Source organism: Akebia trifoliata, chromosome 3 (assembly GCF_017979445.1).
Source record: "Akebia trifoliata isolate Shusen 1 chromosome 3, ASM1797944v1, whole genome shotgun sequence".
In the NCBI taxonomy this organism is placed as follows: domain Eukaryota; kingdom Viridiplantae; phylum Streptophyta; class Magnoliopsida; order Ranunculales; family Lardizabalaceae; genus Akebia; species Akebia trifoliata.
Window position 1 is genome coordinate 49,738,601 of NC_141377.1, and position 25,576 is coordinate 49,764,176.

The following is a 25,576-nucleotide window of genomic DNA, read 5'->3' on the forward strand; positions in this document are numbered from 1 at the left end:
AAAATAAATTCAAAAAAATAAATTTTGTTTGAGTTTGATCAAATGTTTTGAAAATGGACGGCTATGAAACTCTCAAATTTAAAATTTAACAGTAATAAACAATTCTTTTAAATTTTTTTATTTAAAATTTATAGAATTTTTTCCTCAATATTTGTGTGTGGCATCGGATCATGTTTTTATATGCCAAAAGGTGAATTTAACAAGCCTTAGTAGAATTTCAAATCTTACTAAGTAAGTTAGGCTAAACTTACTCTTTTGAATAAGCAAATGTGAAAGAAGCCTAAACGCTGCTATCCAGAGATTTGAAAAATTGATTAATTAAGAAATTAACAATTTTTTAGTAATTTATCGTTGATCTAAACAACAATCCGTTGTAGTCTAGTTGGTTAGGATACTCGGCTCTCACCCGAGAGACCCGGGTTCGAGTCCCGGCAACGGAAATTTTTTATTTATGAAATGCACTGCTAATTAAACGAAGGATCATAATATCCTAGTTAATCATTCCTCTTGTACCCATTAATTGTCCACCAAATTTTATCTCGATTATAGTTTTGATTTGGCAAAATTTTCAGTTGATGGATCAATCTGGACCATCAAAATCCCAACAATCGAATCTTGGATGCGTTTTCTTCCTTCTTTTGTGATTCTAAAGAGCAATCCTCCATTCTATATATTCTACAAAGTTAAAAGTGACGCTTTTGTGGAGCTTGATCTGGTCCTCTCCTTCGCTGTGCCGGAAACGTAGAACGAGGTGCATTTTACTTACTCCATACCTTGAAGTGTGATCTACGTTTTCATCATTGTTTAATTTTTTCAAAAAATTAGTTGGCATGAATGAAAGATGCTTGATAAAAGTCCTCCATAAAAACCGTCATAATTGCTCTAAAATAATTACAATTTCTTGTAACTTTCACTCTTAACTGTTCCAACGGTGAGGTGTGAATAATGTTTAATGATCACACCCTCTAGCAGGAATCTTCTAGCTCTAAAAATGGTTTGATTTCTAGTTTTTTATGACGTTCACACTCCAAACACAGAGAGGGCCACACGACCATTCATTCGAGTTAGTTTAGTGACCAATACCAATATCATGATAAATTATTTTAAGCGTATTTTGTTTGATTTGTGAGAAAATATTATTTGGAGCTGAAGATCCCGTTCTAATTCAAGTATTTAAAACATGGTTTTTGATGTTGTATGAAGCTTTAGACCATCAGGTTGCTTTTGTAAACAACTCGTGCCATGGCTTTGGAGGTTTGGTGAGGAGAGGGGTAGCCTTTGGAGAAAGGTGATTATGGCTAAGTACGGGGAGAGGAGGTTAGGTTGGTATAGTGGCGAGGCTAAAGACTCGCATGGGTGCAGTGTGTGGAAGGGGGTTCTTAAAGTGAGAGAGGATTTTGAGAGAGGGATTAGATTCAAAGCGGGTTTAGGGGAAAAAATGGCACATCGCCTCTGGCAACTCAATTCCCGTCATTGTACGCCTATTCTATTAAAAAGAACTGTTTTATCCAGCAGTGTTTGATTCACAACAGTCCCAATTCTACTTAGGATTTGGGGTTCAAGAGAAATTTTAATGATTGGGATTTAAATGAGGTGACATCTTTCCTTAATCTCCTGCATTCGGTTCATCTCAACGAAAGTGAACAGGATAGGTGGGAATGGACGAGGGCTAAGGGCTTGAAATTCTCTAAAAGGTCCTTCCATGAGTGGCTCATCTCTTTTACTGAGCGATATTCCGCAGGGTCCATCATTTGTTTGAAATCAATCCCTTCTAAAATTTCCTTTTTTGTTTGACTGGCTTCTCTCGATAGGATTCTCACGATGGATAATTTGATCGTTCGAGGTTGGATCACCCCTAATTGCTGTCTCCTTTGCTTGAGCGATGGGAAACTGTTAATCATATCTTAATTCATTACTCCTTCGCTCATAATATTTGGTCAAATTTCTTGGGTTTACTTCGTATTAATTGGGTCTTTCCTCATAAGTTCTCCTCGTTGTTAGCAAAGTGGGCCAATAGTGCTTTCCACTCCAGAAAAAGAATCTTGTGGGCTATGCTACCATCAACTATTGCATGAGGGGTTTGGAACGAGAGAAATAATAGGGTATTCAATTGTAAGATTAGAAGCTCTCATGCAGATTACTTGGAGATCTTGGGCTCTTTGTACCTTTGGTCTAAACAACACATAGAATTTGCGGGGTTAACTTTTGATGATTTTGTTTTTAGATGGAACTCTCTTTGTAATCATTGATGTTTTTTCTGTTTTCTTTTGCTTGCTGCTCTTTGCGAGGCCTCCTTGTAATTTTTTTCCCTTCTTTTCTCAATGTATTATACTTAAAAAAAATATATTTAAATCAATGAAAAGAACCCATAATTCATGATGGTAAGCCCATCAATGTTATCATAGTGGGTGTGAGCTCAGCACCCGACAAACTGTCTAGATCAATTTTTTTTTCCTCATGGGCTGGAACACCACTTGATTAGTGCAAATAATTTCTAATATAACATTAGAGAAGTTTGTTCAATCATTATCCTTGAGTGAGCATCACTTGTGTCCTGGAATCATATTTTTCTTATGTGCTTCCCTAGTGTCAATCACTAGAGTGAGCATCGCTCCAAATTTCTGTCCTCTTTGTTTGAGGGCGGGGAATTTGTTAATCACACACTAATCCATTGTTCTTTTTCCCGGGGTATTTGGACAAATTTTCTTTCCCTTTTACAAATGGATTGGGTTTTTCCACAAACTTTCATCTCATCATTAGAAGGTTGGATTTTCAATATCTTCTCTCATAGAAAATATTACTTTGGGCTATCCTTCTTTCGGCTATTGCTTGGGATCCTTGGAGAGAAAGAAATATCAGAGTGTTCCAGGGCAAGACTAGTGCGTCTCGCGTAGTGTTTCTGGAAATTTTGGGGCTGCTCTACCTTTAGTCGAAGTTGAGCATAAATTTTGCGGGGCTCTCTTCGATGATTTTGTGTTTAGATGAGATTCTTTATGTGTTTCTTAGTGTTTTTTTTTTTTTGTTTTTTTTGTTTTTTTTGTTTTCTTTGGTTGTTTTGTTGTTTTCTTCGACTTTGTAGATACTTCCCAGCTTTTGCTTGGGGGCAACCTCAGTCTCCTTCTTTTGTATTTTTTTTCTTCTTCCCTTTGCAATAGATTTTACACTTATCAAAAAATATTCTGTGTCGTAAGTGTTGTAGCGCAATTTCATTTTAATCTTTGCTTAATCTGTTATTCTTCAGTCTTTTGTAGGTACACACTACATGGCTTTCTTCTTGGTTGTCATCTTACTTATTTTACTCTGGGTGGTTTCTCTATGCAAAGTTCTCTATGCTTCTTGTTCACCATCCAAGGTTGTGTTTTTGTCTAATGGTGAGTTAGTTGAATATTCATTTCGATATTTTGGCTCCCTTTTACTTTGTCAAGTACTTAAGTTTTTCACCATGTTTAATCAAAACCAGATGGAGGTTTTCACAAGAGAAATGTCTTGCTGGTTGTTGCCCACCCTGATGATGAATCTATGTAAGCTTCATTATTTGAGTTTTCTTATAAGTTATTTTTTTTAACTTGCTGTCTTTGATGCTAATAATGTTCTTTGGTGAAGCCATCTTCAGCTAGGTGTTTTATATTCACTATAGTCTTAAGTTCCTGTGTTTTATTCCATACTCATAATCTTGTGTGTGTGTGTGTGTGTGTGTGCGCGCGTGTGAGCCCCTGTGTGTTTGAACTTTGAATCTCGAATCCCCATGCTTCAACCAGTGCTGAAATCATATCTCATGCATGTTTTCCATGTTTAGATTCTCTCAGTTGGACAATAATCTGAGAACATGCAAAGATGCAAATGTCAGGAATTCTATCATTCTTATGAGGCCCATAGCTATTATTTACAAGGATTACCATATTATTTGCTGTCTGCAATTTTCTCTTTTTCTTTACTTCTGAAACCCAGATTTTAGGATCTTTTGTTCTAAGTGCCACGTTACGGCCTAAGATAAGTAGTTATTGTACTAATCCATTCTATCATACATTTACCATCTGTTACATTTTTATATTCCATTAAATCCGTAGCTCACACTTTTGCAGGTTTTTTTCTCCGACCATTCTTTATTTGACTTCAAGAGGGCACAATTTACATATTTTATGCATGTCAACAGGTATGGTACGCCATAAATAGATGATTCAATACTTAGCATTTTCTATGTAATTATTAGAATTTGCTAAGCGTATCACGTGTATTTGCATATATTTGTGGGAATGGAATATTAAGTTGATATCTGGTCAGGTGAAAGCTTCCATGGCTTTAACTGAGCCAAGCTGGTGTCTCTGTACAAGGTGAACCATAAGGATGCCAGGAAAAGAAAATGACGGTGGCAAACAGACATTGATAACTACATATTGGAATCATTAGAAGTGCTATGTGCAAACTGTGTCCATGAGTTTGTTTACCTTCATATTGATATAAGGGACCTTGTAATTCTGAACATTAAGTGGGTCATAAAGTAACTTTAAATGGATTGAAGTTCTAGCATATATTTGAAACCACACTAGTGCAACCACAGTGGAACATATATCTATATAAAAGGACCAGGATCAGGCCAACAACCCTATATGGTTGGGATAGGGCTTATGATGATAACTTCATGAAACAAGGGACATAGGGATTATTCCCTTAATGTACGTTTCTAATAAACGTTGCTAATCAAGGTTTGCATTTGGGTTGCAATTTGTGACGTGGTGCGGTACAGGGTTTTTTATTTTGATTTTCTTTGTTTGTAGTGAGTGGTGACATGTGTGTTTATTGGGGAGAGAGAGCGGGGGGACTAAGAATGTTGATGATCACCCTTTTCATTCTAATGTTTATCTTGTCTTGGATCCATGATATTTGGTTCAAGTTGAATCATTTACTTGACCAAATTGGTAAACATGGTCTGTTGTTAGTCTCTAGTATTAGCACCCTTTATTTTCTAAAATTGTGTTTATATATGTGAGACAATGGAAATTGTTTAAAAATTATTCTAACACGGATATTTAGTTGTCTCCCACTCATTTGGAATGGTCTAATTATTCTACAGCCCTGAGAATTGGAGATTTCATTGAGGAAGATTGTCTGATATGTGACCATGCTCAGGTTTTTGTAGTGTTCCTCAAAAATTAATATTGGGTAGATCTCATTATCATCATCAAAGCGTATTGTAGCAAATTTATTATACTAATCGATGGTTCTCATGTATAAATCCATATGGAACCCAAGTTCACTGCTTGTGAGTTATATGTTTACCACATTCTCCAAATATGTCATTTCTTAGATTTCTCTTACTTCATGAGTGCTTTACTATTATGTAGGCGATGCCGATGGCAAAGGAAACACTAGAAAAGAAGAGCTTTATCATGCTTGTACTACTCTCAAGGTGACACTACTATCTATTGGCACGAAGATAATCAACTTTTAAAAACTCAGTTTCCAAGTACAACATGTCCACTTAAATAACCAAGTTGAGGTTAATACATCTCAGACAAATTTTTATACTTATTTTTTGAAAGAATTGTGCTGGAGTAACATTGAAATTGGCATCGTTTGGGACATTGGTGTGCAGAGATCCATACATGCTTCTCACTCGTATCTCAATGAAAAGCATCTATGGTTCTATAGACACATCCACTTCAGCAATGTCCCAAACAATGTCAATTTCAATGTTACTTCAGCATTTTCCTTTTTGAAATTCTTACTGACTTGATTGAAGCTAACCTCAGGAAAGTACCAACCAGGAAAAGTAACAACTTTGTGTGTTGTACTGACTTGGATGGGTTTTGAAACTCTAGAGCAATGCCAATGTATTTTCCTTTGCATCTTTGTCAATTGTGTGACATTTGACATTAATACACAGGTTCCACTCCAACAAGTTAAGATTTTAGATCATCCAGATTTACAGGTGATCATGTCTCCCAAAGAGATTAAAATACCAATGGGATTTTAATTTCTTTAAAACATCAGGCATATAATGGTTATAATTTGGTTAAGGTTTGCTGCTAGGATGGACAAGACAAAATGTGGAGCTCTACCTTTCTGGCAAAAATTATTGCAGAGGAAACTACGACTCAACACATTGACTTGGTAAGATCCATTTCATTTAACTGAGAAAGCCATTTCTTTCTCTAATACTGCATCTTCAGACCATTTATGGGGCCAAATTATAAATTTTTATGCTTTATAAAGCTGTGAATATTTTTAACCACTATACTCCATCTGAATAATTCCTGTGCTTCCTGTTCAATTTACTATTTTAAGCTTTAAAATAGGTGCTTTCGCTTATATTGCTATAAACTATAGAATAATTATAATCTGTTTATCACATCTAGTGAGTGCATTCCATGTTTCTCATATCTCGTTGTTACATTTGGTGGTCTCTAGTTAATTACTTTTGACAGTTATGGAGTTTCGGGTCACCGGAATCACCGTGACGTGCATAATGGGATATGGTAATTTGGTTTCCTTTTTACTAGATTTACAAATACTATGATTCTTCTATTGATACTAGAATAATCACATTTGATCAACTTTCTCTTTTCCGGAAGAATTAATAAGGGCATGTTTGATTGCACGGCAGATGGTGTGGCAAATCATTTGCTAAGGAAAATCCCGATTTTCTGGTGTTTGATGACAAAACAAACTAAAAAAGGCGGGGAAAAAGATTTTCTTCGCGCATATGATTTGCCATCTCAAGCAAGAAATCTTTTCTCACCCTCCCCCCTAAGAAAAAGATTTGCCACGGTAAACTTAAAAAAAAAACATGGTTAATAAACAAAATACCAAATAAAAAAAAGAAAAAGGAAACCTATTCAATGTGAATGTCTTCCAAGTTCCAACCACTGGTCCTTCTTTATCTCTCTCTCACTGTTGTTGTAATTTACACAGTCCTTTGTTGCGCCTGTTACTTGTTGATTTAGTCTGACTAGCCTTACTAAGTTAGTAATGATTACACCCTTAGTAAGGTTCCTTGGACTCACCTTGTGACATCTAAAAAACATGATCCGATGTTACAGAATTGTAGAGGACAAAATTCTATGAACTTTGGAAGAAAAAAAAAAAAACAAATTCAAAAAAAGTTATTTTCACCGTTGAATTTTAATATTAAAATTTGAAGTTAGGTGGAAGTTCGGTAGCCGTACATTTTAAAAACCATGGATCAAATCCAAAATAAATTGTATTTTGAAAAAAAAGATTCCTTTTGGATTGGAGTTTTTGATGAAATTTAGAGGGATGTGGTGTTGAATTGCTAATGTGGTAATCTATTTGAGTAAAACGACCCTAAGAAACTCTTTCATTACTAACTTGGTAAGATTTCAAGTCTTACTAAGGATCATTTAGCTATTGGCAATCCAACACCAGAATCTCTAGATTTCAAGGAAAACTCATATCCAAATTAATATATATATATATATATATATATATATATATATATATATATATATATATATTTTGGGCTTGATCAAAGATTTTGAATATGGACGGCAATGGAACTCCCAAATTTAAATTATTTTCCGTTAATTTTTTCCATGATGTTGTCAAACAGTGGAAAAGGATTTGCCAGACAATATTTTCCTTGCAATCAAACACGCCCTAAGTAATTACTGCAAAAGTGATATTTTGTGAGGTTAACTTCTGTCTTCCTGAATGAATTGTGAACAGCACTTTCTTATGTGAGAATGCACAAAGAAATATCGAAGCTTGGGAACTTGTATGTTTCTTTTTTACCTTTCGTTCATCTTTATTGTTTTAATTTATTTTTTTGATAGTATTTCAATAAGCTCTTTGGATAATCTGATTGATAGTACATAAACCAAATACATCCTTCTCGATTTTCTACCCAAGGATTCTTTTATTAGCCTCAAATGTTGCTTCCACCCTTGGGTAGCAAGATTCTTTTACTGAAGCCATTTGATAGATTCTTTCTCATTTATGTGGTTTGATCAAGTAATTATGGAATGGTTGGAAATTTGGCTTGGGATAACTTGTTTGGAGAAAACTTGAATCAAGAGAGTCAACTCGCTAGGCCGGCGAGTTACTAACTGTTTCAACTTCATATGCTGCTATTGGCTCTGTAACTCAAAACGGATGTTGGCTCTTGAACCTAGGGGGGGGGGGGGGCTCTGCCACTGATGCCTCTAGCGATTGGTCAACTATGTCAACTAGTCTCTTGAAAATTGATTGACTCTAAGGAATTGGTAGTCTACATGCTGAGTTCTTCAACCAAAAAAAAAACTTTTGTTAGAGGTGTTTTAAACAATAAAATGATGCAATTAATGGTGCTCAAATTTTCTTCTCTTTGTGGATAGATAGCTTTTACTTAATGTGAAGTTCCATTGGTCATGGTGCTTGATGTTTGCTGATTCATTTTCAGGTCAGCACGAGCATATTGCGCAAGTATAGTGGACCAGTGGATATCTGGTTGTCCATCCTATTTGCTAGCAATTCCCAAAGAGGACAGTTGCATTGCTTGCTTAATGAGAATCCTGGTAAAAGCTTTATTGCGATGGCACAGCACCAAAGCCAGTGGATTTGGTACGTAAGCCTTTCTTTTGTCATTCTTTTTCCTCCAAATTATGTAATGAAACAAACTGTGTTAGCTTTGCTATGGGAAGTCTAAGAATGACCTTTATTGGTTCAAACCTTTTGTTCAACTAGTTGACATCTGCATCTCAACCGTGAGGCGAATGGTTCAGTCCAAACCATTCATATGTGGGCCTCCTTTTAGTGGTGCAGAGTTAAAACAAACCAATGGTCCAAAAGGTTATTTACTCCCTTCTGTATTGATGTTGATTTTTATTTATTTTTTGATGGGTAAGCTGGACTTGAACCCACAACCTCAAATTTGTTTTGCAATTTGTAAAACCCGCTAAGCTACGGGTCTTAGCCCTATTGATGTCGATTGTGATTGTGCAGGTTCCGGAAGTTGTTTGTGATATTCTCCAGTTACACTTATATGAATATGCTTAGAAAGATCAACTTTTAGCAACAATTCTGATGATAATGGCTTACATTCCCATCTTGCTTTTGTAACCCTTAAGCATTTGTACCTATTCAAGACTATTTGAATCAATCATCGATCCAGTAAGTTTTCTTGTATTCAGTTAAAATAATTTGTGCAGTGATTTGAGAGTGATCCATCACACAGGAATTTGTGTAAATTAGATGATTAGGGGAATAGTGAAAAGGGCCAATCCCAATCATTTTAGAAAATGACTAAAATTAAAATTCCTGGTTATTGATCTGGACCATTTAAGTGGCTAATTCATTCATACCACTCCTTGCATCTGTCAGGACTTGTTCATATGGTTGGCTGGCTGATCGACCCAAGGCCAGAATGGTTGAAGTGTGTGGTCTTCACTAAAACCATTTGCTTTAGAGAATTGTTATCTCCATATTTTTTTAAAAAAAGTTTTGGATTAATCATGCAATGGGATTTCCCATGCATACCAGTCTGACAACAGAGCAATATATAAGTTTTGGTTTACTTGTTGGAAGAGGAGGTTTCCAGTGTGCATCAAGGTCCAACCCCTTGTATGCATTAATACTAAGTTTTTTGTCTGATCACATTAACAGGAATCAGGCCATTGGAAATGGAAAATGAGTTTCACAAGTTGTATTTGATCTGGGAAAACTGATGTGCAACTCCAAATTGATTAGCGAAAGGATGGTATTGTTGATCCCTAAATCCTACCTACTATGTTAATTCGGCATATCTCACTTGTTCATTTTCATCACCATCAGCATACATCAATGCCTTGCTTTTCGGGGTTGGTCATCCTTTAGACTCAATTCTATCTTCATTCATAAGGCCTTAAAACCAATCACTACTATTTCCAGTGCTACAATGGCTTAGGTTCTTCATACACAATTGTAATCATCACTGTATTTCAATTCTATCTTCTTTCAAAATGCCTTTAGGTTCTTCATACACATTGCCTTTGTTGTCATTCAATCCTGTCTTCATTTACATGTCTTACCCCAATCACCATTTCCATTGCTACAATGGCCCAAGGTTCTTCTTAATCCTATGCAATGCAATGCCTTCCATCATCATCGTCATGGTCATTCAATGATGCCTTCATTCACAATGCTTTTAGGTGCTTTATTAACATTGCCTTTGTTATCATCAATTCTGTCTTCATTCACAATGCTTAACCCAATCAATCCTCATTTTGATTGCTTCAATGGCTTAGGTTCTTCTTACACAATGCCTTTATTTGTCATGGTTCATTGTTATTCAATTGCATTCATTCACAATGCATTTTACCAATCCCAATTTCCTGTGCTACAATGACACTTAGGTTCTTATGCAAATCCTTCATTTGTCATGGTTCATTGTCATTTAATTCTACTGTCATTCGCAATGCCCTACACTCTCTGCAATGGCTTAGGTTCTTCTTAACTAATGCCTTCATTTGTCATTTAGTTCCATCATCGTTTTCATTCAATTCTTATCTTCCTGCACAGCAAGGCCTTCCCTATGGGGAATAAAAACACCACAATAATGCCTACCTTCTACATTGGCAACACTACAGTGCCTTCCATTCGCAATATCATTCACAATGCCTATCCCTCTACAATGACGGCTTAGGTTAATGCCTTTCATTTACAATGTCATTCACAATGCTTTGACAATGTGGCTAGCAAAACAAACAAAGGTGGGGCAAATGAAAAGTTACAAGACGGTTTGGCTCAGTGGGACCACAAACAAAGGGAGGGTTCAAAGGGAAAATAGGACAGCTCGAAGAAAGCGCTACATGCGAAACTTGTCTAGATAGGATTCCTACCCTCTACAATGGTTTAGATTTTTCTTAAGGAATGCCTTTATTTTTCATTCAGTTCTATATTCATTCACAATGCCGAACTTTCTGTCTAGATAGGAATCCTACAAGCAATGCCTTCATTTGTCATTCAGTCCTCTTTTCATTCCCATCGGGGCAAATGGGAATAAAAACACCACCACCACCAAATCACCATTTCCAATGTACAAACTTAGGTTCAGAAATTGTATTCATCATCTCTTCTCTAATAAAATTTCGGATCTAAAGTCAGAATGGGACTAAAATCACTATAGCATTTAATACCAGCAAAGCATGTGTTTTGAAGATCCAAAAGTTGACAATGTTGATTTTTTGCTGCTAAAATTGGGGAAAATAAAACAACAGAGACATACACAACAGGTTGCTTTCAAAAGAAAAACAGATATATTCAAATTCAACAAACGGACCGATAACTTTATCATTCACAGAAAACTAAATTGCTTGAAAATAAGGTTCCAGTAGGAACATAGGATACAAAAAATAAGAAAAGAGGAACATCATATGTTCAATAAAAAAGACAGTTAGTTACGGCTTTGGCAACAAAAGAAACCCACCAAGATTGTAGGTTTTACGACTGTGACTGTACTTTCCCAGGGCAACTTCTGTTGCAAACTTGCACCCCCACCCCACCCCTTCAAATTTGCAAAATTCACATTACGTTAGTCATTATTCGGTTGTGAGCCCCGTCTCTAAGAGAAAATGAGCTGGTTCACATTTCGCAGCATAACCAAACTTAAATGTACTAAATTTCTTGTGCACGCCCGTGAGTTTTGCTGTGCCCGCCTTCTGATGGAAAGTAACCATCAGTCTTGAACATTCCCTATAAAACACACAAGGATGCAAACAAGGGTCAATTATTTTCCTCGTCTGCATCATTTAGTGATGAAACTTGATAAAGAAAAGACAGGTAACCACTTACATGAGCTGGTCTTCTGAGTATCTACTATGCCACTCACTAGTCTTAGTCCAATGCTTAGATCTATTAAGGGTACACTGAGCGGTGTAGGCTGCAGCAGCAGCTAACAGCGATGGTGGGAACTTGAGCATTTCATACTCAACCAAGCAAAGTTCAATCAGAAAGAAAGAAAGAAGCTCGAGCTGATTAAATTCATATGGGAATAAAAAAGTTAATTTTCTGGAGATTTGAACTTGTACACAATGTAATCAAACCAAGGAAGACTACTAATACTAACCTTCCTGTCAAATTGAGCTGCCTTGAAGAACCTTCTCATGAACATGTATGGGGTCGGAACAGACATGTTGAACTGTAATGTATTAACCATCAACTTCTCCTGCAAGTAGTATTGAAACTAAGATTGTTTACAAAAACAACAACTAGTAAGGAACAATAATCAAAGTTGAAGAGGACACAAGAAGAAAATACCATGTCAAGAACTTCCTTTCTTGTGTAAGCCTTGTCCGATATTAGAATTAGATCATCCACGACGGGGACAGAAACTTCCTCATACTTGCATGCTAAGAGCATCGCGGTCACTCCAACCAACTGAAGTCTCTTTCTCACCACTGTTTGTCGTGCTAAGAATCTGTCTATAAGATTGACGGTAAGGAATAATGTCTCATCCAAGAGTTCGAACTTGTAGTGTACCTGTTTATTCAATTGAATTGGTTAGAAACTCTACTTATGTTGCCTATGGTATTCAATCTGGACAATTATGTTTCCGCGTTGGCACAACATTTTATATTCCTCACCTCAATTAGCCAATCAATGAGGATAGCTCTCATCTTCTCGTTGATGTCAAATTGGTCCTCCATATAGTTTGGTGAGACACAGCTAGAACTCTGCATGGAAAAAAAAAAATTTACTCAATTTTGGGCAGATAGAACAAGATGGTGAAAATGATGTTTCATGGTTAAAAATTGCGATGGTAATACTTATGCATATGGTTCAAAATTTGGGCAAATAGAAATAATAAATCTGCATGAATTTTGTGAGAACCTCAGTTTTTCGGTGGTAGGCGTAGATATCTTCAACGTAATCGACAACTGCGAGTGGATTCTTTGAGTCGCAGCTGTCGATGTCCATGATGGACTCTGCAACTACATCTTCCATTTCGACCTCCTCCTACAAAAAAATAAAATAAATAACATGGTCAATAATGCTTCTACCTAATAAAATTTTGTAACCCATGTCATGAAAAGTTAAGCTTAGCTAATTATTAAGAGGGTTTATTACAAATACCATCTGATCAATTTCATCCAATACTTCTTCTGTGTACTTCACATACATTGGGACAGGGAGGTCACTGGCTGCCTTGTACTCTTCCAGATCTATAGTTGTCCAATCTTCTGCTTCACTTGGGTTTGAAACAGGTGGATCTGCTTTCTTAGTTTCCTGCAACATAAGCCATTTTACTTTCAATCAACCCAATATGCTTAATTAACAAAGAAAAATAGGGAAAAAGAAAGTACCTTGGCTGAACATTGATGCTGTTTGTTCGCCATTTGTGCCGCAAACTTCCTAAAAGAAATGGCAATAACCCATTATTAGCTTCATCCCAAAGATAAATATAACAATTAAAAGGTGTCATTTCCTAACCTTGTAATTGGTCGATGAACCAGAATGGGCGGATTCTTACTGCAGATTTCATGCTTTCTACATAAGATGAAAAATTAAGTTTATTATAAATACAAAAATATAAAAATGAGTTTAGTCGAGCCTGAATCATTGGGATAAGGCTTTGATTATGAGGATGATGATGACAAATGACACTTAGATTAAGCGAAAGATCTGAAAGAAAACATCAGATTTGGGTCTTGAGAAGTTACTCTGATAATCCTCTTTTGTTGACTGCACAAGGATAAGGTGGGACTCCTACTAAATTCTGATTTATATTGCTTAAGGCTCTTCGATTGTGTCCGAGCTCCGAAATTATCTTTCCACTCCCCCCCAATCTAAGACCTCCACCTTTTATATTTAACCAAAAAAAAAAAAAAAACATTATAAACCCATTTCAGAATTAGGATTCTACAACTAAAATCCAAAACCAAAACAGTAGAACCCCCAAAAAACTGGTCGAATTACCTTGAAGATCTGTGGGTCTAATGATGCCCGGATTGTTCTCGTCTGATATTCCCATTTTGAATATCTACAAGACCAGTAATAAAGAAGAGTCTAATTCAAGACACATTCAAACACCCAAGAAAGTAAAAAAACCCTACATAAAACTTCAAAATCGCTTAATTTACAAAACTTCAACCATGAAAAAAAAAAAAAAAAAAAACCATCAAGAACTTAGGTCAAAAACAAAAAACCCAGATCGGGAAATCAAAGAAATGACTCACTAAATTTACAAAGATTTCTTAATCACACTGTCGATTTCAATCAAACGAGTTTAAATCCTGGCGAATTGGTAGTTGATCCGACCAAAATTCCAAACTTAGGACTATCAGACAACTGAAAGCCCCATTGAGATGGGTAATAGGCCAATCTCTCTATCTCTTAGGGTTTGTTTAATCAAGAATATTGAAGAATAAAAAAACGATAAGTATAGACGGAAATGGCGTATTTATGTCCGCACATGTTATCTTTTTTTGAATACAACGGCTAGTGGATGGTCACCGTTGGATCTCAAGATGAAAGGTACGTTCGTTCTGCGTGAATTAACGGTAGACTAATGATTTCCGGACTCGATTTTTTTCACTCGGTCTGCACTTAGCTGACGTGGGAAAGGCACAGAATCATAAATCTTTTTTCCTTGTGTATCGCGAAGTAAACAATATATGATCCTGTGTTCTTACATCAGCCGAGTACTTACTTCCAAGTGAAAAGAATCGAGTCCGGAAATCCACGACTCTTAACGGTAACCTAGCATGTGCTTTCAAAAGTTAGAGCTTTCTATGCTTTTGTAGGTAAGTGGGTGGGTGGGCGCACGGTGCGCTTCAAATCTCTGAAAAAACCATTTCAAAACTATGATACATGTTGTTCTCTACTAACATCAGAATTTTTATATGAGTCGTGATAATTTGACAACCCCACGTGCCATACTCAATCGTCTACCTAACGTGACTAGCTCGGGAATAGTATATCTATGCTTCTCGTGATACATGATTTGCTTGAGATACAATTATTTTTATGAGGAATTGCAGTCATGTATTGCAAGGAGTGTAGATCTATGGTTCTTGATCTTGTCACGTCAAGATAGTTGATTGAGTTCGTCACGTGGGGTAATCAGATTATCACGATTATATATATCTTGTCACGTCAAGATAGTTGATTGAGTTCGTCAGATTATCACGATATTATATATATATCCCTTCACTTTCTTGGTGAATTTTGTAATGACTTCTTTATTTTCAAGAGTAAAACTGCCCTCTTTAATTTCAAGAGTGAAACTCCCTCTTAATCTCTCTTGACTCTAGGGGTGTCAAAGGTTCGGTTCCTAAGGAATTTAGAATCATAACCATTAATATTAGTTCGATTTCGGTTCTTGTCAGTTTCGAGTCCGATTCCAAAATAAATAGAATTGGAAATGTTAAAAATCACAGGTACCCATCGATTCTGATTCTCAAGAATCGAATAAGAAAAAAAGTATTTCAAATCATTATAACAAAAAATTAACATATTATCAATAAAATTATTAACTTAATTATAATTTGTTATATTAAAGATACAAATTAATGATTTTTTTTCAAAAGTAAAAAATTTATCTTTGTTAAAAGTAATAAATTTTTAGAAGAATAACTCATTTTAAGCTTCAATCGATAATTTATACAAAAAATTGAAGAATTACATATAACATGCATTTATTTTGAAATAAAAAATAACTTAAACCTTCTATAGTATGGAAATAAATCGGTTTTGGGTACTCATGGTTCGGTTCCAGGTTCTATCGGTTCGATTCCATTTTAGACCCAGCTCTAATTAGTTCCAATAAAAAGGGATCCAAAATCGGGGTTTTCGACTCTAGTTCCGGTTTGATTTCGGTTAAATGGGTACCCATTGACACCCCTACGTAACTCCCTTCTTAAATAGATGATAAATAACATTACCTAATTGCCCATAATAATATTGTGATCAAAATACACATGATTTACAAATCCCCGTTTTCAACATTTTTGCAAATTGACTTGATACCAGATTTTATATACTTATGACTTGTCACCTTTTAACAATAAAATAAATTTTACAATATTTTTCCATAATTATATTTCCTACAAATTTGTGTTTGATTAAGATTTTATCTATTTCAACCTTCAAAAAGTCAAACCCCTCTTTAATCTTATGATTATTTCTATTTTAACCTTCCTAATAGAATCCCTGTAAAAAAAATATTTCTTATAATAATTCAATACTTTATACAAATTGCTTTTTAATCCATAATTCTTATTATCAACAGGGATTCTCTAGGCAACAAGACCAATCTATCATTGACTCTGGTGGAGCTATTCCCTACTTTAAACGATGTAAGAGTTATAGGATCAAATTTTTTATTTGATAATTATTTCTATCTATTTGGATTACAAAGCAATTTGTATAAAGTATTGAATTATTATATATATAAAAATCTTATTTTTCTTTTTTACCTCTGAATTTTTTTACAAGAATTCTCTAATCTACAAAACCAATCTATCATGGATTCAGACAAATCTATTCCATACTTTAATCATGTAAGAGGTCATGGGTATTAAAATTTGTACTTGACAGTGCTAATATGTATTGAAATATCAATTTATTTCTAATCTTGATTTTTTACCTTTTGAGTTTCTCAAGTTTCAAGGGTCGATGACGAATTATTATGTGGGGATACAATATAAGAAAAAATGGAAAAATCATGAAAATAGATGAACAGAGATTAAATATGTAGTGGAACAAAGGGAATGGAATCTATTCCATTGGGAAAATGTCTAAATTTTGAGTAATTGGAGCTTAATTTTCAATTTTTAGTGGGATTGATTGACTTTTTGTTAAAGGATACAAATATATTTATGAGATTCTCATTCTTTTGTTTGAATTTAGAAAAAATAGATTGATTCATTTAGAATTTGTATGGTAATAAATAATAGGATTTTGATATTCTCATTACATTAACACAATGTTTGTTAACATTTTATATCTTCTATTGAGTTCTTATGTTGATTTGTTAAAATTTTATCTTCTTCATCTGTTAGGAAGGTTAAAGTAAAAAATAATCTTAAGTTTATAGAAGAGTGGCTTCTTTGAAGGTTGAAATAGATCAAATCAAACACAAATTTCAAGGGAATATAGTTATGGGAAAATAGTTAGTTAATTTTATACATCATCTATTAAAGAAGAGAGTCAAAAGAAGTTAAAAGGGAAGTTTCGCCGATGAAATTAAAGGAATTTTTACAAAATTCACCAAGAAAGAGGAGGGTATATATAAAAATACAAAAGTTAATGGAGAACACGTGTCATGATTTAGAAGTGGTTTCTTCAAAAAATTGAAGCGGGCTGGCTGCTTCAAAGTTTTCTCCTCTATGTAGTAGGATGCCTAAGAGATTCTCTACCACATCGCATGCTTTCTGTATTATTTATTTATTTATTTTTAAATTGATTTTCGATTTGATTTTATCGATGCAAGATAATGTTGTAAGGAAGACCAATTAGATAAAAATCAAAATTTTTTTTTTTTTTCAAATTAGAAAGCTATCGAGGAGTAATATTTTGATGAAATGTAAAAAGGAAAAAAAAATTATGGGAACGTTCAAATAGCAATCTATTTTTCAAAACTTAGCCCAACGATAATGATTTTGTATCAAATGACAATACGAAGAGAGAAAAATTGAGAGTCAAATTCACTATAGTAGATTTATTTTACATGGAAAGGGTAAATTATTAAAAGAGGATTAAATATTTTAATATTTACAAAAATTAATATTTTTTTTAATTAGTAAAAGCGAATTAAGTCACTGAACTATCAATCATTTTAAATGAAGGCTAATTGTTGGGGGTGTTAAAGCAAACTATTAAAACGTTGAATAGTCTAGCGTTTTAGTCATTTGAAAGGCATTTTTGGTAAAATAATGTATTTTAACACATTAAAACGCTGGACTGTCTAATGACTTAATTCGTTTTTGGTAATTTTTTGAAAAAAATAGATTTTTTTTTTATAAATATTAAAATATTTAACTTTGTTTTAATAATTTTCCCAAGATGTCCTGTTTTTATAATTCAGAGTGAGGGTAGGTAAAAGGTTAAATCAAGCATGCTTATAATAATGAATGCTTATGAGTGATTACAACAATCAAGTCGTGTCTCATCCCTCAATTGGTCGGTTGTTATATTAGTGGTCATATCATATTTTACTTGAAAATCATGTACATTTCATGCTTAAGACGTATCCTAGTTTTGAGTGAGGAAAAAGTAACTCCATTATTTACTTATTATGACGAGGATTCTGGACTTGTAAGTCTAACTAACAGGGGTGAGGCAATTGGTCTCTTAGAGTATCATATCTAACACAAATCCCTCAGGTACGTGCAATACCACACATATCAGGCAAGTTAGGATAAATCCGTGTAGGTAGTTAACGAGGGGGACTGAACTCAAGAACTTTTTTTTTTTTTTTTAAGATCCGTCTTGGCCATTGTGACTAATGCTCGTTTGAACAATCTTCATACTAAGGATTGCCTAATCTTGTTATTGGAGATTGAGCACTAGTGAAGTTGGGGTCGTGGGTTGAAAATCGAATCCTAATTTTATGAATTTTACCGGTCAAGTATGTAAATTTCAAGGATAGTTGAGTAAGCTCATGTCTTTAGATAATATACATCAAGTAGGGTTGCTTTGCTGTTAGGTCTAACTCAAATAAGGAGATGCCATGTGTCAAAGTCCATATTAAGTACCAATCATCTACAATCACCCATCTGGACACAGTTTCGTGAAGAAGCCGTTAGATATTTTGAAATTTTGAGAGGTGGATACTACTTTTGACTTTTGGACTGGTAATTTAGAACTTTTGATTGCTATTTTATTTTATGTTTAACATCATTCTACACAAATCTCCATACAGTACACATTGTTCCTAATCAAAACATTGATCTAAAGTTCTCTAGACCATTCATCTAGTGATCCCTCCATCACATTGATTGATTGGGTCCAATTTGAAGATAGATCATGGTAATTAATCAAGGTCAGCCCCACTATTTGAAGTTGACTACTTTTAAGGTTATGTTTGAATCAAGAGAAGTGGAGAGAAGAGAAACCCATTAAGAGAACGTTTGAATTGATAAGAGAGAACTTGGGACAATTTTAAAATTTTAAAATATTTAAAAAAAAATTTAAGGACAGAGATAAAATTATAAAATATTTTAAAAGGATTTCTCTTCACTTTTGAAGAGAAAGAAAATTTACATTTTTTTTTTTTCATCTTTTTTCCCCACTTAACAATCCAAACAAGAGAAATGGAGAAAAACTCATTTATTTTTTCTTCTCTTCTCTCAATTTCTCTCAATAAAAGTACAAGTGTAAAAATATTTACGGATTAAAATGAAGATAACATTAGCTTATTTATACAATCGTGTAAAAAGATGATGGACTATGGGTAGCAAAGTTGGAGAAATCAGTAATTTGTATGTTTCTCAAGAAAATTCAATTCATCATTTTGGAATCCAGAATTTGAAATCCCAATCTTCAATTTTCAGGATTATCTCAATAAATCAAACATTGGAAATCAAATGTCAAAATGGTAGCAACACCCATTCCACTTAATGATTAATTAGACAAAACATGGTCTGATGTTTTGTTGAATCAAAATCATAGTTAGTGTCTGACATGTGCGGAAGAATTTCCATGAAATCTAGATAGATCAAGTGATGCAAATCATTACAAAGAATAATATAGATAGGAAAAAAATTGATATAATGAGGGATTTTCAAAAATCTATATAATGAATGCAAAGATAGTAATTTTCGCTATGAGAAACTATCATCAAAACAAGGACGAGAAGATTGAAACTTGAAAGAATCTAGTACCCACGACAATTAGCCCTAATGTTTTGGATCAACCCAATTGTACCTAGTGTAATAATCATTTTTGTCTCACCTTAAGATTGTGACACATACACCAAAAATATGAAATTATCCTTAAAAAAAAAGATGAAACCCGAACTTATTTAAATCAATATCTTAAAGCAATTCACATCCGAGCAATTTCACACAGGGACCTAATCCCAAGCTTGTATTTGATTTCTATCTCATACTTGACATAATCCCGAGCTCATATCTAATATAATTCTTATCTCGTATCTGATACAATCCCTATCTCATATCTGATCTAATCCTTAGCTCATATTTAACCCTTAACTCATATCTAATCTAATCTTGAGCTCGTATTTGACTGAGTCCCTAGCACATATATAATCCCTAGTATGTTTCTAAATTCAAGCATATCTTTTAACTTAAAATAAAATGCAGATAAGATCTTATTAGATTGATGGGGCATCGCATGTCTGAATTCTTTCTCTACTTTGCATTAATGATCTGTAATAGTTACACATCATACTCAAGTACTTGCTTACAAGTGCTAAACCCATCTTCCAAAACACTTAGTGTATCTCAATACCCAACTCATTATACACTTAGACAAGTAATGTGGTAATACTTGTCTCCAAGACTTGCCTATAAATATACACTCCTAAAACTAAAGAAGGGGTTGGTTTGGCTAAATTCTGATATTCATATTTGAGTATTATTCATCTTCTTCTTCTTCATTCATCTTTTTCTATTTGAGTACTAACTAGATGATTAGAGCATCCTTGGTAGGCACTGCATCGGGGTCTCATCATTCTCTTATTCTTGCCTTCTATCAATCAAGAAGTAGCGAAAGAACGAAGATCAACCATCGTCAACAAAGAAGGAATGTTGTAAGATTAAGATCAAACCTAACATTAGAAGAAGTGAATTAAACCATCACCAACAAAGGAAGAAGATCTTTAAATCAATATCAAGCTAACAATCAAAAGACAATTCTCATCTCAAAGAGTGAAAGCTCAAAAAAGCCTCCATCTCTAGTAAGATCTCTAGTAAGTTGGTTTTGTTGTTTTGAAATTGATTTCATGATTTGTAAAACGAACACTTGTTGTAAGTGCAAGAAAAGTTTGTTCATTTCTCTATTCAATTATTTGATTCCCTTATACATGCAACTTAATTATGTTAGCAAATTACAAGTGTAAGTGTGTTGGAGATTGAAGACCTATTCTTTGAAGCAAAAATTGTAACTGTATGCATATCACCATGCTCGTGTGGCTACATATCCTCTCTTCTCCGTTGGAAAGCATTTTATCTTCGGTTATTGAACTTGATAATGTTGAATTGGGAGCACCCGTTATCCTTGTAGCTGTCTGTAGTTCTTGTTCTACAGTCCATAGAACATCACATTGGTTTTGATCAGATTTACCATAGACAATAAAATAAAATAAAAACGTTTTCTTTCTCTGATCGAGTGTTTGAAAATGGATGGTCTCTAAAATCCTAAATTTAAACAATTGGATGTAATTATCTTAATGATGTGACACATTCTCAACTGTTGAAAAGAGCTACAGGAAAAACGGGCTACATGTTTGAGTACCACTATATTTAACTACAATTTCTTACCATATATATGTTCTAGACGGGCTATACCCGAGTATGATGCCTTAATAACATTTGTGATAACTTAGGCTGTTGATCTATCTGTTGATGATTAACATGAAATGTTGCTCGACCAAGGGATATGACATGAATGGTAGAACACTCATTTTGATTCTTGACTATCAGCGAAGTCGCAAAGACTACCACTCATTAGATGATTGAAATCAGAAACATCGATTCTAACCATTAAAATTAGGCAATTTAGATCAAATCCATGTAATGGTTGTGATCCGTTGGACAAATTAAAATCAATTGAATATAGTAGGTAATTGTTGGATCAAATTATTACTCAAGATCAATCTAAATGTTAGGGACAATGCCGGTGAAGGACTCTTTATTGAGAATATGTATTGAATTGTCTCCTTATAAATAATATGGACCTTTTAAGTCCCACTTAATAAAATATTAACCTATTAAGGATTTTTGAAGATTTTTTAAAGAAAAATACCTAAAATACCATTTTAACAATTTTAAAAAGTGATTTAATCTAAAAATATACCGAGTCAAATAAGAAACTTGATCAATTTATTTGGGAGTTAATATTTCTGTGAAAAGTAAAAAATAAATAAATATTTTTATTTATTAAAAATTATTCATAAATTCGATATAATTTTATTTGACTCATTTAAATCGACTTGCTAATTTTTTAGTTGAATCAATTCGATGAACATTCAAGTCGGGTTTTAAAATTATATCTCAATTATTGATAATTATTTATATATTTTAATAAATATAAATCAAATCATTTTGATGGAGAATGGTGATGAAGACCATATTCATCTCCATCATTATATTTGTGGTAGTCATCATCATCTATGTGAGTTAAAGATTACAAATTTTGATAAGAGAAAACAAGGATTTTCTTTTTCATATATATCTTTTTTTAATTATTCAGTAAGAGATGACCATAATCAAGGGGTTTGTCATTAATTTTAAAACATTGGAGTACCTTAAATATTTTCAAATAAACACATTTCTTTAAACCTAAAAAATCGTTGAAAGGGTAGTTACGGTTTTTTCGTTTCAAAATTCCATTTTAAACTAAAATCTAATAATAATAAAAAAAAAAAAAAAAAGAGTATTAAAGAGTCCATATTTTTTTAGAATGAACTTTTTTGTACATATTTTCAAAAAATAGGTCTTTGTAGTCATTGTCCTAAATGTTATCCACAACCAATCCAATATGTTATTAGATTATTGAATGGGACCATTCTTTGAATCAGATCCATTTGGATCCCAACCCATTGTAACAACCTTAATATTATCAAATCAGATCAAAAGTATTGGATCTAACCCGATCCGCCCATAACCTATCCGTACTACTTTCACCCTACCAAGTGAAATAATGCATGATAGTGGAGGACAAAAGGATTTGAAACTTGAAATTGATTGCACGGACGCGTTGCATTCATCAACTCCTTTGGCTCTTGTCCCCTCTGTATATGGTATGTACTTCCAACTTTCAACAAACCCTTTTATTTCACATAATAAATACATATATAGGTGGGATGGGACCATAATGTAATAAAATATAAGGGTTCCACCGGCTCATTAATTTTGATCATCATCAAGTCGGTGGCCTATCTCTTGAAGGGATCATAGACAAATCTTCTATAATTCTAGCCTTAAAGAAGTGTTTACTTCTTAATTGGGCAATCAAGAAGTGTGATTTGAAACGGGTGGTTTAATGGCAATTTCGGATCCAATAAGCTGCAAAAGTCCGTAGGTTGTGAGTTTGGTACACAGTATTTCCTCGGAGCCACCTGCAAGGGATGCACCCTCACTTATCCGGTGTGTGTGATGTGCGGGTGTTGCATGTGCCCGGGGGAGGGACCCATATGCCTTGGCTCTGGTCTGGCTCTTCCGATCTCCTTAGTTAGATGTAAGTTCGGACAACCCCGTAATAAATTATAAAAAAAAAATGTGATTTCGAGGATTTGGTGGGCCCTTTAATTATTACAATGTGTTCGTCATCAATTCATATCATTTGATCGAATCCTAGGATTTGTTTGATTGTAGGGAATTCATTTTTAGGGTATTACAAGTTCCTTAGGAAATAATCAAGCGAAATTGAATTCTATGCAAAAGAAAATAAAAAATTCCATTGCTGATGGCACCTAAAAAATTATTAAAAAGAGAGTTGATTTTTAGCATAATTTTAAGAGAAATTCATCAACTCATGGATGAGAGATCTTGAAATTATTGTGAGAGTGTGTATGTTAAAATATTTTTTTGGTGATAATTTATTTTTTAAAAGATTTAGAATCCAATACGGTGTCCCGTTCTTATAATAAAGGTAAGGTGTCTACATGTTACATTCTTGTTCGAGTTTGAAACACTTAAGGCTCTCAACCAAGCCGTGCACACAGCCCGGTGTATTTGAATTCCAACAAAAATGTGCCATATAGACACCTACCATTGTTATAGGAGTGAGGCATAATTCTTTCTTTTAAAATGATAAGATAACGAAGGCAAAATCATTAATATTAGGACATTTACAATATTTACTACTTGCCTTTAACCGTTTTAAAATATTACCTACTTACCAGTTTTTTTACTGACTTTGTAAATAGTTTGAAATTTGTATTGTCCAGTAAATAAGATGATTTAATCCCAATGTTTTTGTAACTTGATTTTTTTTTTTTTTACAGTATACCTCAAACTCAATAATTAAGACAACTAAACTCAATTCAATTGGACTTTGAGGTGACTTGTCCCCAAACTTCATTGAAATCAATTCACCAAATTAACCTAGAAATCATCAAATCAACTTGATTGATTGTCTTGGAAACTATATTAGTTAGGTCATAAATTCAACCGACTTTTTTAATTATGTATAATACTCTTGTGGGTTTGTTGTCGACTTGACTCAACTCAAGGACATTCAAGTCAATTTTTTGAGTTTTAAAACTGTGTTTTTTTTAAATTAAAAATTGTGAGTGCATTTTCTGGATTGTTGTCGATACCTTGTAAAATGCATCATAAAAAAATAAAATTGGACACAAGAATGATCAAAAAACAAAAAGAATATGAGACGATAATTAATTTGTTGATGAGGTTTCCCACAAATTGTTGGATACGTCCCAGGCTCACGAAGAGAATACAATTGATCTTCTTCGCTATTGGTTGCTTCATCTACCATTGTTAACTCTTGCTCCTCGTCTCCTTTAAGGAGAAGATATTTATTTATAAATTTACAACAAAGTGTCTTAATGTTTTCCAAATTTTTTTGGAATATATTACCACAATTTCTTAAATTCTCCAAGGACTATTATAATTCCCTAAAAAATATCTTTTGAATATTATTTTAAGAATTTCACTTCGATGTGGAACTAGTAGTTTTATGAGATGATGATGATGCAAAAAATTTCATGTGTACGGTGGATAATGTATTTAAGTATTTGGCTCACACAAATAATTCTATTTGTAACGAGTTCAATAACTTACTACTAGCGAGATAAGAACTCTTTTTCTTTTTATAAGTAAACAAGGAATTAATGGTGGGTGGAAGTGGGTTTGAATCTAGGTCATGGGATCAACTTTCCTTGTGCCTTTACCATTTAGCTAAGTCGCACCTTCAGGGGATATGAACTTATGCAGTTGATATCATCATCCAAATATTTTATCGACAAAGCTAGTTGGAATGTGTTAAAACAATGATTTTTTATTTTATTTTTAGTTTTAGTTTTGAAAGTGAAGATGATCATAGGAGAATATCATTAAGAGGTGGAAAAATCATTTTTTTTTTCCATCCATGGGATGGGAATGCAGTTTAAAATTTTAAAAAACAAGACATACTGATCACTTAAAAAACCACTTTCAAAGGAAATTTACATTTTCTATAGGCAATCAAACATGTCTTTTATTTTATTTTAATGAAACTAAGGTATGTGGAGTCTTTTAGATCATCCAATTATTCCTTGGATTAGGTAAAGGTCCTTCTCATCTCACACCAGATAATTTATAGGACAAATCCAAGACCTCCACTTCCTAGGACGTGATCTTGACCCTCTCACCAATCCGTCGTCGGGCTTTTGCTTGATTCGTAATCCATATCATTGGATGAATCGAATGAGAGATGTTGATCGACGTTGACTAGAAGGTGAATATTTTCCACAACA

General features: G+C 33.8%; 2 protein-coding genes and 1 non-coding gene across 5 annotated transcripts; 2 read left to right on the forward strand and 1 right to left on the reverse strand.

Moving 5' to 3' along the window:
• Positions 1–367: 367 nt before the first annotated feature.
• On the forward strand, positions 368–440 carry TRNAE-CUC (transfer RNA glutamic acid (anticodon CUC)). Its single transcript has one exon. It is a non-coding gene; the product is annotated as a tRNA-Glu (tRNA).
• On the forward strand, positions 408–9,262 carry LOC147407670 (uncharacterized). 2 transcript variants are annotated; one of them, XM_086436344.1, is made up of 11 exons: positions 412–751; positions 3,242–3,371; positions 3,461–3,521; positions 4,083–4,153; positions 5,343–5,407; positions 5,885–5,929; positions 6,031–6,111; positions 6,409–6,476; positions 7,687–7,735; positions 8,399–8,559; positions 8,941–9,262. In XM_086436344.1, exons 2-11 carry the CDS (start codon positions 3,263–3,265, stop codon positions 9,008–9,010), a joined length of 780 nt encoding a protein of 259 aa, XP_086292470.1. In that variant the 5' UTR covers positions 412–751; positions 3,242–3,262; the 3' UTR covers positions 9,011–9,262. The 2 variants fall into 2 exon arrangements, with proteins under 2 accessions (XP_086292471.1, XP_086292470.1); XM_086436345.1 differs by lacking the exon at positions 5,885–5,929 and having other exon boundaries at positions 408–751.
• A 1,946-nt stretch (positions 9,263–11,208) lies between these two features.
• On the reverse strand, positions 11,209–14,440 carry LOC147407671 (G2/mitotic-specific cyclin-2-like). 2 transcript variants are annotated; one of them, XM_086436342.1, is made up of 12 exons: positions 14,151–14,373; positions 13,891–13,954; positions 13,635–13,773; positions 13,405–13,461; positions 13,278–13,326; positions 13,048–13,200; positions 12,805–12,930; positions 12,558–12,647; positions 12,232–12,453; positions 12,041–12,139; positions 11,767–11,945; positions 11,209–11,667 (listed from the first exon to the last, which is right to left on the reverse strand). In XM_086436342.1, exons 2-12 carry the CDS (start codon positions 13,943–13,945, stop codon positions 11,514–11,516), a joined length of 1,323 nt encoding a protein of 440 aa, XP_086292468.1. In that variant the 5' UTR covers positions 13,946–13,954; positions 14,151–14,373; the 3' UTR covers positions 11,209–11,513. The 2 variants fall into 2 exon arrangements, with proteins under 2 accessions (XP_086292468.1, XP_086292469.1); XM_086436343.1 differs by lacking the exon at positions 11,209–11,667 and having other exon boundaries at positions 11,763–11,945; positions 14,151–14,440.
• Positions 14,441–25,576: the final 11,136 nt, after the last annotated feature.

Bases quoted from the DNA above. Each gene is read 5' to 3' on its own strand.
- LOC147407671 (XM_086436342.1), bottom strand. From the start codon at position 13,945: ATGGGAATATCAGACGAGAACAATCCGGGCATCATTAGACCCACAGAT. The intron at 13,774-13,890 runs GTAATTCGACCA...TAAATATAAAAG, and splicing joins TAGACCCACAGATCTTCAAG to GTGGAGGTCTTAGATTGGGG. The intron at 12,140-12,231 runs GTATTTTCTTCT...TACTACTTGCAG, and splicing joins GAAAGGAAGTTCTTGACATG to GAGAAGTTGATGGTTAATAC.
- LOC147407670 (XM_086436344.1), top strand. From the start codon at position 3,263: ATGGCTTTCTTCTTGGTTGTCATCTTACTTATTTTACTCTGGGTGGTT. The intron at 3,372-3,460 runs GTGAGTTAGTTG...AATCAAAACCAG, and splicing joins GGTTGTGTTTTTGTCTAATG to ATGGAGGTTTTCACAAGAGA. The intron at 8,560-8,940 runs GTACGTAAGCCT...GTGATTGTGCAG, and splicing joins CACCAAAGCCAGTGGATTTG to GTTCCGGAAGTTGTTTGTGA.